The sequence below is a fragment of the Elaeis guineensis genome, chromosome 14 (genome assembly GCF_000442705.2).
Source record: "Elaeis guineensis isolate ETL-2024a chromosome 14, EG11, whole genome shotgun sequence".
Taxonomy (NCBI): Eukaryota; Viridiplantae; Streptophyta; class Magnoliopsida; order Arecales; family Arecaceae; genus Elaeis; species Elaeis guineensis.
The window spans coordinates 64,151,668-64,164,429 of NC_026006.2; the positions used below are offsets into that span (position 1 = coordinate 64,151,668).

Genomic DNA, 12,762 nt, shown 5'->3' on the forward strand with positions numbered 1-12,762 from the left:
ATATTTTATTGATGCACACCAAAAATTAAGGCAATATTAGATCATTATTTTCTAATTCATAGTATATATCTAACTAATATATATTTGAATTTTCTTGATATGCCATACGTAGCCAACAATTCATTGAAACATACCTGTTATTTCGTTGACATATACCTTAAATTTTATTTGTACACGTCTCAAATTGAGATTCATTTTGTTAATACATTGTATATTTCCAGCTAATGTATTAAACAAAATGCCACGATTTCTTTAAACAAAATGGTGTTCAAGAATACAGCCCTCTAATAATGCAGTCCCCAACGAAGTTTAAACTCTTTGTGATTTTCTTGAACAAATCTGGGTCAGCCGAAGTTTGCCCAAACCAAGTTTCGTCACAATGGGGCCCTGGTTACCTCCATTGACAGACGACAGTAGATCTAAATAACTTGAAGGTGACCTGGTCCAGACAATGACGACACTATTTTTTTTTTTTAAAAAAGAATAAGTTAATGATCAAATACATGCCATGGTTGCGCAGATAAACAAAATTTAACAAATGCTTTGCTCCGAAGGTTTCTTACTGTTAGAATTGCTGAAGAGTTTCACTCAACTTCTTCCCTCATAGAGACTTCTTTTTTCAAAATAAGGGTGAACAGGATGAACATATATCATTACCTAATTGAAACTAGATTTCCATTTTCATGCTATTCATCACAGTTATGAGTTTTAATATTTAGTAATGTTAAGGGTGCTTCTACAGTAACACAAAAATTCTCAGCAGAAGATTGGTGTGTTGTATCTTTCATGTGAAATAATGGTTGATCTTTTTTTTTTTACGACATAAAGCATTAGGTCGCATCTTGCATACATTTTAAAGCACTCAAATCTTTTTTCTCATTCTGTTTGTACAACTTTCGAATCAGCTAGCTATTGTATGATCCAATGATTAACATTGCGAAAGAAAGTAAATTATTTTTTTCACATGAAAGATACAATCCGAACCCTAACCCGCAAGAATTGGTGTAATACAAATTGATTGGTGAGTTGCTAAGCTAATATTCATGTGGGTGCATGAAACTATATGCTTGATCGGCGCTCTAAAATAACTTTTCCTCTAACATTTGTGTTTGGAGCATGATGTCAACCAAAAAAAAAAAATAATAAAAATAAAAATAAAATATTTATAATTTAAACGGCTATCTCAAAACGTGCCATATATCGCACTCAACTCCAACACCACAAGAATTGGCAACTTATCTGGAACAGAGCTAGCTCCCATCTCAGAATGCATGTCAGTCATCATACAGATGTCAACTCATCTGCAATCATAAGGAACAAAATTATAGAGTCGCTGGTCCATCCCCATCTCCCAAGTGTTCCTCTCATCACGTGTGAACATGACTCGGCATCTTCCCTTGGACAGGAACCACAAAAGGATGCATTCGATTTGGCATTTCACTGGCATCACAAAGATGTACACCAAACAAACTATTTGACGTGACAAGTGGGACACTTCGAGGAATCCGAACATTCCAAGCCGGACCCATTGCACCATGGGCTCGTAGGTCGTCAACATTCCGTAAGGATTATGGAGTTGGCTCGAGGGCATCGTTTTGAAAAGAACTTCGATGCCAATGTTCTTGGGGTCGCGCCAGCCAATTGCCTGCATGATTACAAGGATAAGGGATAGGTAGGAGGTCGTTGTATCCGGCTGGGTCCTTTTGGAAGTCAAAACTTTGAAGCTTGATCCATGGCTTTGGGTAGCTAGTTGATGCAGTGTTCAACTTGTGGATGGACTTGTGCATGTGGAGTTTGTATTATAATAGTAAAGACAAAAGTTTATATGTTTTGAATGGTTCAGACGTTCAGTGATACAATTTTCATGCAGTCAATAAGCATGATTTTGAGCGCAGTCAAAGGTAGATTAATAGACCCAAATGGAATCAAAATATGCAACTTCTTATCAGACATTCCATGGAGACTATTGCTTGTAAAAAAAAAAAATCATCATAATAACAAAATTTTAGTGCGTATGTATATTAATTTTTAAAATAATTAGGCCATCCTATTTTCCACCTTTCTATATATGATTTATGCCAGTGGATCCTACCAATCAACTAGCAAGTGATTAAATGGATGATAGACCCATCTGCAATCTATACTTTGCTTGCTTTACAATGTTTACATGCTATATAACTACCCAGCCTTAAATAAGCGATACCCATTTAAATGGTGTAATGGTAAGTGAATAACACCCAATTATCTCAGTAGCTGAAGGGCATCAATACTCTTCTCCTAATCATCTTTCCATGTACAATGTGAATAGTATTGTGTGGCTAAACCTTCCACATAAAGTTGATCTTAAAGAAATTTCTCTATCATATTCCTTGCAGACTCTTATTTCATCAAAGTTCAATATTAGCTGGGAACCACCATCCTCCAATTTTCTTAAGATTAATTTTGATAGTCATGTTCTAAATAATGATGAATTAGGTAGGATGAGTTTTATGATTAGGAATGCAAGTGATGATGCAATAGCAGCAGGAGGTATTAGATTATTTAATATTACAATTTCTATGGTTAAACTATGCGTTGCATAGGAAGGCATGATGTTGATGCATATAACAAAAATTTTGAAGTCATCTTATATTATTTTGGAGAAGGATTCTCTGATTGTTATAAGATGGCTTGCTAGTTCAGCATCTATAAAAATTGATAATCATCCTTCGAGATAGAATTGTCGAAGAGTCAGATAAATTTATTTATAGAGAAACTAATAGAGTGGCAAATTGGATGGCAATATACGTTGTTGATCACATGGAACCTATTTTGTGAAGATATTTCTTCTAAATTATTAGTTATTTTATTTTTAGATATTTATAGATATAATTATTATAAATTATTTAATAATTTATTTTTTTAGTATAAATAAATGATCACATCAGTCTAGTACGAAAGTAGTGCAAAAGATCAAGATACATAAAATCTCGCAAGATCAACGGACAGTTCTCATCATGTCTCCAAATTCAGTCATCGAAATATTCTGCAATATATGCTGCCAATCAATTTGTAACAGTATTTATCTTCATATAAATATATTGATCGCATCAACTTGATAAAAAAAAGTTCAAATATTTTAAATAATTTTATTATTTTTTTTTAAAACAACATCAACCTTACATGGCTCTCTCAGAAAATTATCGCAATATTTATGGGCATCCATTATACGAGCCAAAACCTTCACATCACAGCTGGCCACAACTCAACGTTCAGTTCACATCTCGCCGTGACCGCGTCCGGTGTCGCGTCCGTCGGCACAGACCGAGCGACCTGGTTTTCTTCAAAAGGCTTGCGGCCCCGGCGGACCAGTCCAAGGGCGTATCGTAACCCCGAATCTCTCGTATACATGTACTTGCTTCAAAGTTCAAAGAGAGGAACAAAATTGTGATGGTGGGCGGAATTGAAGTACGAAACTAATAAAAGCGAAGACCAAAGAAAAAGAAGCGCGTTTCATAGTCGGCAGCACGTGCGGGGAGGAGTTTTTAGATTAAAAACTTTCGTGCAAGTGCTCGGATTTTCTCTGGCTTGTCTTTTACTCCCTCTTTCCCCCGGTTTAGAGGCGTAAATGATCGTCGTACCAAAAAGAAGGGTCGTAAGTGAATCGAGTTTGAGTTTGGGTCTGACCACGCTCAGCTTGAAATTAGTTCTGTGCGTGCTTGTTCAAGTTGGATTTGCTTGCTGTTGTGTTGAGTTCAACAAGAACTTGAGCCTAATTTTGAGCCGAAGATGGGCGTAAATGAGTTTTTTTTTTTTTTTTTGATACAAACAGATGCTCGAACCAATTTAGCATGAGTATATCCCGAAAGATCAAAAAATAGAATGTTTTGCAAAACTTATGAATAAGTTTGATCCTGACGGTAAATCTAGTCATTAATGCATTTAGTTATATAGGAGGCGATCCAATCAGCGGCGTAGTTTATCTTTCAAAAGACATATTGAACAGATATCACAGTGAAGTTACGAAGACATGTCTGGATATCATGAATGAGTGGATGGGCCTCCATTTATATCATGTCACCCTGAATCCAACCAAAAATTAATTTAAGCTTGAACCAAGCTTGGCCGAACTTGAATTATAGCTTGATTTCAAGCTTGATTCAAGATTAATTTCAAGCTTCTTTAATTTGAATACACTTTTAGTCGAAAAAAAAAAAAAGATTGAATTTACTTTTAATAGATCCAAACTTTAAAATATATTGCTATAAAACACAAATTTATAGAAAACCCAGCATTATAGAACTGAGCTTGAATGAGCCAGGTGTCTAGCTGGCTTGGTTTGAAATTATTTTTGAGCTTGAATTATTGGCTCCAGCTTGGTTCATTTAGTTTCAAACGAAGCATGTTTCGGCTTGAGCCCGAGCCAGCTCGAGCTCTTCTTTTGCCACCAATATTTTTTGTTGTTAGTCTTAATCAGATTCTTATCTTATCCACCGGTTTACGATGCCTTGCAAGTTGGGCACCCATTTGCTAATACTTTTTTTAGCTAGAAAATTATAGAATGGCATCATGTTGTCTAGTAATCCTTAAAATATCACCTAGTTGTATCGGGCTAATCTTTAATTGAATGACATGTATGACCCTCAAGGTTAGATGGGGAAGATGGCCACAGATTTGTCTAAAATATTGCTGCCCTTTAGCTAAATGGAGTGCACCATATAATATAAACAAGCACCTCTTTTCTTCATTGATGCAATTTTCTTATAAAATCTATTATACACAAAGCGTGCTTTCTAAGCTCAGAATATTCCAGTTTGTTAAATTAGAACTTTTAATAATTTATTCGCAGATTGTAGAATTGTCATTAGCAATATAGGGTTTACTTAGTTTAGCTCCTTGGTACCATATATAGGCTCCTTTTGTTAAAGATTAAGCCATTCGTGTTGGTGTAACATGACATTGAAAGATCTGTTTACCTAAAAGATTCATATGCATAAACTTAAAAACATCTATATCATAAACAAATTGAGTTATCACAATCAGCATACATATTTTTCTATTTTTAGATGATCGATGTCAAAAAAAAAAAAATTTTAATTGTCATATCTCTACAGAAAGCCAAATAAGAAGGAACAGAGATTAGCATATGGATGGAGACAAGCACATCGCATGTCATTCGTATCATCCGCTACAAATCTTACTATGTGAATAAGATCTTAACCTATGCATGATAATAGTATAAACACCAAGTAGATATATATATATAGCCGAGAATTTTGTAAATTTATAACCTAGCAATATTCATGAAATTTGCGTGTTCAAGAGAAATGCTATATAGTAGTTCATCTGTGTTCAAAATCACCATTTACTCTTAAATGCCCAGCAGATAGAGCAAGCATTGCTTATACCAAACAGAACAAATTCACAAACAAGTCAATTTATAACTCATGGCGATATTTTTTGCATAATAAAACACAAGATGAGTGTTCACATAAAATTAGAAATAATCAAGGGTGATGTGGTAATTCACACTAGGGTCCAACCAAAGGACAGTTGGGTATCAACCAACTGGCCCCCTTATTTTATTACCCCCAGACATCAATCTCCCTGATTTTAATTAACCACTACACTGTCCAACCAACCCCAGCTCCCCTCGCCCCACCGCCTTCTCCCCACTTTCCCCACCCAAACCCCCATTGGAAACCTCACCCAAATCCACCCTCTCAACTCTTCCAACCCAAAAACAATACCCCAATTGCTCAATTTGCCCTACAACCAAAGATAGAACCCTCTAAATTTTTTTTAAAAAAAATAAATCTTTAAACATATAAAATATTTAAATAAATAAATCTCTTGTAAGTTGTACCCTACAAAAAAATCTTTAAATAAATAAATCTCATATAAATAAATAAATAATAAATCTCATATAACGCCAATGCTTTTCCAACACATCTCCCATATAGAAACGCCCTCCCCAACTCACCCAATAGCCAACCATCTCTCTTGAACGACAGGGTGATGCCTTACACTCCTCCGAAATCCTCCGTCCAACACCAGAGGCTGAGCGCTGCTGCCAGCGTCGGTGCCGTCAACGGGAACAGCATGACCCAGGGGCCGATCGCCGGAGGCAAGGTGGCGGCGGCGGAGGAGGAGCGATGCACGGCGCACGCGGTGCCGGAGGAGGTGGCGCGTCACCACCAGCACGCGGTGGGGCCGCATCAGTGCTGCTCCGCGGTGGTGCAGACCATGGCCGCCCCCGTGCCGACGGTGTGGTCGGTGGTCCGTCGCTTCGACAAGCCCCAGGCCTACAAGCACTTCGTCAAGAGCTGCCACGTCCTCGACGGCGACGGCGACGTCGGCACCCTCCGCGAGGTACGCGTGGTCTCCGGCCTCCCGGCGGTGACCAGCACCGAGCGGCTCGAGATCCTCGACGACGAGCGCCACGTCCTCAGCTTCCGTGTCGTCGGCGGCGAGCACCGCCTGGCCAACTACCGGTCGGTGACCACCCTCCACGAGGCCGCCGGCTGCGGCGGCGGCGGCGGCGGCGGGGGGACGGTGGTGGTGGAGTCGTACGTGGTGGACGTGCCGGCGGGGAACACGGGGGAGGACACAAGGGTCTTCGTGGATACCATCGTGAAGTGCAACCTCCAGTCGCTCGCGCGCACGGCGGAGAAGCTCGCCCGGCGCGGCGTCGCCGTCGCGAGGGCAGAGCCGTAATTAGGTCCCGGAACGGGGGGGCCTTTTTTGCGAGCTTTGTGGTTTGTCTTTTTTTCCTCCCGACGGCGTGGGGACTACCGCGCCCACCCACTCCCACTTGAAACGAAACGACGACTCCGTCGTACCCCATGGTGCTACCCTCAGCCCTCTTGTTCTTTTCCTCCTTTTCCTTCTTTTGTTTTCCGTTTTGGCCCTTTTCTTTTAGGATATATACAAGTATTACGGACCATTGTGAATAATGTCTCTCTCTCCCTCTCTGTGAGATTTGTTCATACTCAGCTTTTATACCCCCCCCCCCCCCCCCGCCCAAAAAAAAAAAAAAAAAAAGCAAGGCTCATCATTTTGATTTATATGTGTGATCCAAGGCGCAATTTGCAATGGATGGTGTATTTGAGTCTGAGAGTCTTGATTTGTATTAAGATTTGAAATAACAGTCATATTCTTACCATGATTTTATTATATTTATTCTTCTTAAAAGGCATGAAGTTAGTGGTCTTTTGGAGTGATGAGTTGTCTTGAAGGGTAGGCTGGTTGCATTAAACCATGAACAAAAGGGCCAAAAAAAAAAAGGAAAAAAAAAAAGAAAAAAAGAAAAAGAAAAAGATGAGGATGTCATTCTTTTCGCTGAAGCATGCTAGCTGTTTTGGAGAACATCCATTCTTTTCCACTCTAAATTAGTCGTTATTCTGCCGTTGTTTTCTCAATTAATGAGTTGCACGGGTATCCTCTCCCGCATGACCATATAAATTTTCCAAAGGTCATGATATCTGCATTAGTTTAATATCACGCTCTAAGACCATCACTTGCTTGTTATTCTAATTTATAAGAAATGACTACAATTATTTTTTTGGAGGAAGCAAGACTTCAAATGTGGAACAGATATATATATGTTGTGATGCATATTGACAATAAAATTCAAGCTTATCGGCCGATACTACAAGCACCAAATAAGCCTTTTCTCCTTTTTCTTTTTTAAATGTCAATCTTTATTATCCTTAAACTATTATCCAATCAATGATGCTATGCAATGTGACCTTGCCAGTGCATTTGATAGCGAAACAATGGCCCGGAAACATCTTTTTTAATGAGCGTCAGCCAATATGGTTGGGTGTTGATTAGTGTCATTGTTTTTCTAAAATATATAACCATTGTCCGCTTGTGACCAAATGTTATCTTAGGAGACTCGGATCTTATCTTCAATAACTGGTGCTTAGCTGATCGACTATCTTAATTTGGTTTGTTTTAACCTCTTTTTATGATTTGTTATAACTTACTCTTAAGTGTACTTTTGAATTTTTTGATTTATCCCATTCTACGATTTAGTTCGATGTACCATTTTTAAAAAATTACTTAAAATTTTTGCAAGATCTTTGATGGTAGCGAAGGACTTGGACAAATAATAGGGATGATAATTTTAGCCGATCTACTGGATATCTGATCCAATTAGAATTCGAGATGGCTATGGATTTTAGAAAAATATCCGAAATAAGTTCGGATCGGATACGGATAATGATATACCCCATTCCGAACTTGATTCAATATAATCTTAATCGAAATTCTCTTTTCAAAATTATAATTATTTTATAATATTTATATGATCAGTTTCTCATCCAATCTGATTTGATCCAGTTTGATCCCTATTATTTGCTCAACCCAATCCAACTCACACCTCCACTTGATCCAACCTTATCCAATCCGATCCGAGATAGATATGAGATGGATATAAATATTGATCGATCCGATCTATGCGATCTGTTGCCATCTCTAACCAATAAATCTAAATCTGAAGCTTATCATCTATCTCTTTTGGGAGTGCAGGAGTAGAGCACTTAGAGTATGGAATTTATTTGATTTCAATATACATCATATTTTGCCTCATTTTAGTAAGGGAGGTGAGACGAGGTGAATTGAAACTTGGGTTCATTGAGAGGTAGCTTTGTTTTTATACTTCACCCTTTTTTTAATGATAGACCTATGGCCGAACCAAGTAAACGTATGCATGCCTTACTTTTTTCTTTCTATCCCCTTAAATCTCTTTATTCTTGTACATTTTAAGCCCCGCGTATTCTATAGATTCATTCCAACACCTACTTTGTCTGCGTATTCTATAGATTCATTCCAACACCTACTTTATCTTTGTAACTAGTTTGTTGTAACAGTACCTCTACAAATGGAATACGAATCAAATGGGAGGAAAGTATCCGCTTGGACTTAGTGAAGAGCACAATGGAGTTTATTTGTACAAGGCCCTTCTATGCCTGCATTCCACAACCAAACTCCCTTTGAGCATTGGCATAACCATCTCAGACATCCCTCCAGGGACAGTCTCCGCGTTTTATCTAGCATTTCTTCTTTTTTTTTTTTTTTTTTGCTTTCTAGCTAGAAATGAAAGTCGTATTAACTGCTCATTGGTAAAGAAAACTAGAGATCATTTTCTAAATGATCATATGAATAAAAGTGGATTTCCATTTCAACTTGTGCATTATAGTGCACATATTATGTCCTCACTATTATTCATGATCAATCACAACCGTTGTATATGGACATTGTTATGGAAACAAAGTCTGAAGCATCTTCCCACCCCTATGCATTTTTGTGCTACGGTCCAAAATCATTTTAATGCTGTAGCTAAGACCAGTAGAACTGACAATGGGTCATTAGAGATTCTTTCTACTCAAATACAACCCATCTTTCATCCTCAAATGTATTCCTTCATACGTATCACAATTTTTAACGCAAATACTGACATTGTCCCTTCTCTATTTTATGCATGGAGATGCATGCATGTTGCATCCAAGTACATCTTTCTATCGATGGGAATCAGCAGCTGGCCGACTGTGCAACTTGTCCTTCACAACCCCCCAACTTGTTCTAAAAAGAAAGGCAAGTTGAGGGCCTTTTTCTATTTCTTGTATCTCCAACCTTGCGTCCTTCACTTGTTTATCCTTTTTTTTTTCTCCTTTTCTCCCTTCTCTTGCGTACCGTTTTCTATTTGAAATAAAGCGTGGGATGGTTAATTTGCAAGTTGTGCTGCAAGTTGGTGAGGTAGCCTTTAATAGATCCCCGTGGTCTCTATTTTTATCATTCAACCTTCTCTTCCCCCCACCGGTTTTTCTCACCAGACCCTTGTATCCTCCCCCCCCCCCCCTCCTCTCCGTGGGTCACTTTCCAAGCCTTTTTCTTCAAATTGACCGAACAATGATTCACCACCAAAAATATTCTTGGCTCACACTAGCCCCGCTAACAAAGTTTGGCAGAGAAGTCTTAGGACTAAAGGGACCAGCGAGAGAGGATAGATCCCAAGAGCCCTTAAAAAAAGTAAGGATCAAGTACTTTGAGAAAGAAAGAGAGAAGCCGGAGCCGCACTGTCGGCAAATTATATTCATGCCAATCACCTCATCTCCTTCCTGTTGGCCGATCAATCAATTATCCATCTCCTTCTTATGGGCCCATCTCTCTGAGATGGGCCCACGGTATACTAGATCCATAAAAAAAAGACGAGGTGATTGGCATGATGCACAACCACATGGTGCATGCAGTGGAGGATATACTCCGCACCGTCCCAACCAATCTAGGCCTTGATATGGATTCTCTGTACTTTCTCGCCACTTCTTCTAGGGATAAATGGGGGTTGAAAATATTAGCCTTTTTAAATTGGAACCAGATCTCTTATCCAAGAGGCAAGATAATAAGTATTCTGCTTTGAATTTGTCACAAATACATGATTAGTGAAATTAATCGGTAGTTGCCTTGGCCCTCCGAGCTAATATGAAATTATTTTAGTGAAGTGGGAATCTTCGAGACCCAAGATCAAGCAATTTTAGGTTGTAAAAAATGGTGGATGCTCAGCTGCATTCCTATCACACTAATCATCCATGAACAAAATGCTCATTGTAGTTGAATTATAGATTAAAAAAATTTCCCACTTAGCATCAGAGTACAGAATAACACTGTAGTTGGTTGCAACCCTCAAGGAGAGGTTGCTAAGAAAAACCAAACAACCAGTTGCACGTTTATGATGTCAAGGCCTAACTTTCCACTTGATCTTATCTTGTTTCACTTGAGTCCAACTGCATCTAGGAAAGATTGGAAATGATTAAGTTATGGTCCTCGCCTTCGATCTGTTTGGATTCTCTATTCACTCTCCCGGTCGAGCTGGGAGCCCAGCCTTGGAAGGCACCTACCGACGTTGAGGACCACCAAGTGATGGACAACTACAACTGGGGATCTGCATCTAATTTCGAGGAAGCTGTCCCAAATCAAATCTACCAGTAAAGATGCACGAAAAGACCTCTGCTCCCCCAAGACAACAACTTGATCTCTTTTGGCTATGTTGGTAAAACTTGCAACAAATTAAAACCAATCACTAACTTCCTTTAGCCACATGCCTTGAATGATCTACCATGAGTAACATATGTAAAGTTGCATAGAATGCGTTGGTGGAGCTCTTTATGGGTCTCACTTTTTGTTTTTCTGTCGAAAGGGCCTCTTCACTTTTGATGTTCCCAAAATAAAGTTGGTGCTCCAAACCAGAATAAAATATGACATGGTGGTTTGCCACTGATGGGTTGTATTGACTTAAAACAATTAAGTTGGTTTAAACTTTAAACAAGTGGAGCTTAAACTTTAAACAATTAAGCTGGTTTACACTTTTAGGTCCAAAAGCACAAAGCTAGTATGTACATTATTTTTTTCACTCTATAGTTTCCTGCTTTATGAAACACCAGAAAATTTCAATCTCATGCCTAAACCCCTGTCTAGCCCAAAAAGATGTTTTCTATCATGGCAGCACTTTCACAACGATATTAAAGAGCATTGAGCTAAAACTCTTTGGGAAGCTTGCAGCAAAAAGAGAACAACAGTTGAATAGAGTCTAGTATCATAGAAAATTGATGATCATACAAAGAAGGGTGAACAACTTTGGACAACTTCTGGCACGTCAGGTGGTTATCATGGGATTATAAATTTGTTATATTGCCGAAAATTGAAAATTATTCGCTTTCACTGAACTTGTCTCTTGGAATAACGGTCGACAGTAAAGACTCTTGAGCTGAGGGCTTGAGGAGAAGTTATGAATTGGGATCTGGAAGGTTAAAATTTACCTAGCTGAGGAAATCTCCATTTTTTGTTTTTCCAGTGGATGTAATTAATAAAATAAGTTGAATAAATTGGTCATTTTCACTGTTCCTATTGACTCGGGTTCATGAATAAGGAAGGACTGTCAAGAACAATTATCTACCTTAAACTCTTTGAAATAGGGCTTTGGCTCAACAGTATCAGATATACCATGGCATTCACTCTCTTGCAGTACCATTAGCATTTGTATATATCACTAATAATCTGGTGTATCATGTTATTGCAGGAATTGCGAAGAGGATGGATAAGGGTGCCGACATCGAAAAGCTTGGTGCTTGAAAGCTACCCTGAGCATTTCCACAACTTTCTGTAACTACTGCTGCCCAGATTGCTGCTCAAGATCAGAAACAGCTTGTTATGCGAAACCCACATGGCATGTGTCAGATTGCTGCTCAAGACCAGAGGCCGGCTTGCAATGCGAAATCCACTTGGCTTACAAGAGTGTAGATCTTAGACTTCACATTTCTTAAATTAAATCCTTGGCTTAGGAGTCCACAATAGCAAGGCAATTTGCTCGTGATAATGTCTTTTATATTGCACTATTGTGGAAACACGTGTGTTAGTTCTGAGTCATCAAATTTTGAATTGTCAGGTGTAATAATCATGATCATGATGAGTGAGCATTCCTTGTCAGGTGTTTCAGTTGTATTTTGTATCCATCTTACACATTGTCCGGCAGTATTTTTCTAATATTTATATTTTGATGTTCCTGTTGCAATCAAAGATTAATCTGGATTGTAAGGAATTTGCTTCAAAGTTGATTTCACAACATTTAGAGGAAATATTGTTGAATGGGCCGTTACATCATAGCAGAATATTCGGAGAATTCCAATAAAGGACATCATCTTTTTCCTGGTTCTACCAGCAGTAACTAGCTACAATCCAGGAACTGCATTTGCCAGGGTTCCAAATCATCACATCCTTATGTGG

At 38.6% G+C, this 12,762-nt stretch overlaps 1 protein-coding gene across 1 annotated transcript; it reads left to right on the forward strand.

Moving 5' to 3' along the window:
- The first annotated feature begins 5,706 nt into the window (after positions 1-5,706).
- Positions 5,707-7,000, forward strand: LOC105057158 (abscisic acid receptor PYL4). Its single transcript, XM_010939646.4, has one exon. It carries the CDS (start codon positions 5,998-6,000, stop codon positions 6,694-6,696), a length of 699 nt encoding a protein of 232 aa, XP_010937948.1. The 5' UTR covers positions 5,707-5,997; the 3' UTR covers positions 6,697-7,000.
- The last annotated feature ends 5,762 nt before the right edge of the window (positions 7,001-12,762 follow it).

What these genes read in the sequence shown, in the direction of transcription:
- LOC105057158 (XM_010939646.4), top strand. Translation starts at nt 5,998, where the DNA reads ATGCCTTACACTCCTCCGAAATCCTCCGTCCAACACCAGAGGCTGAGC.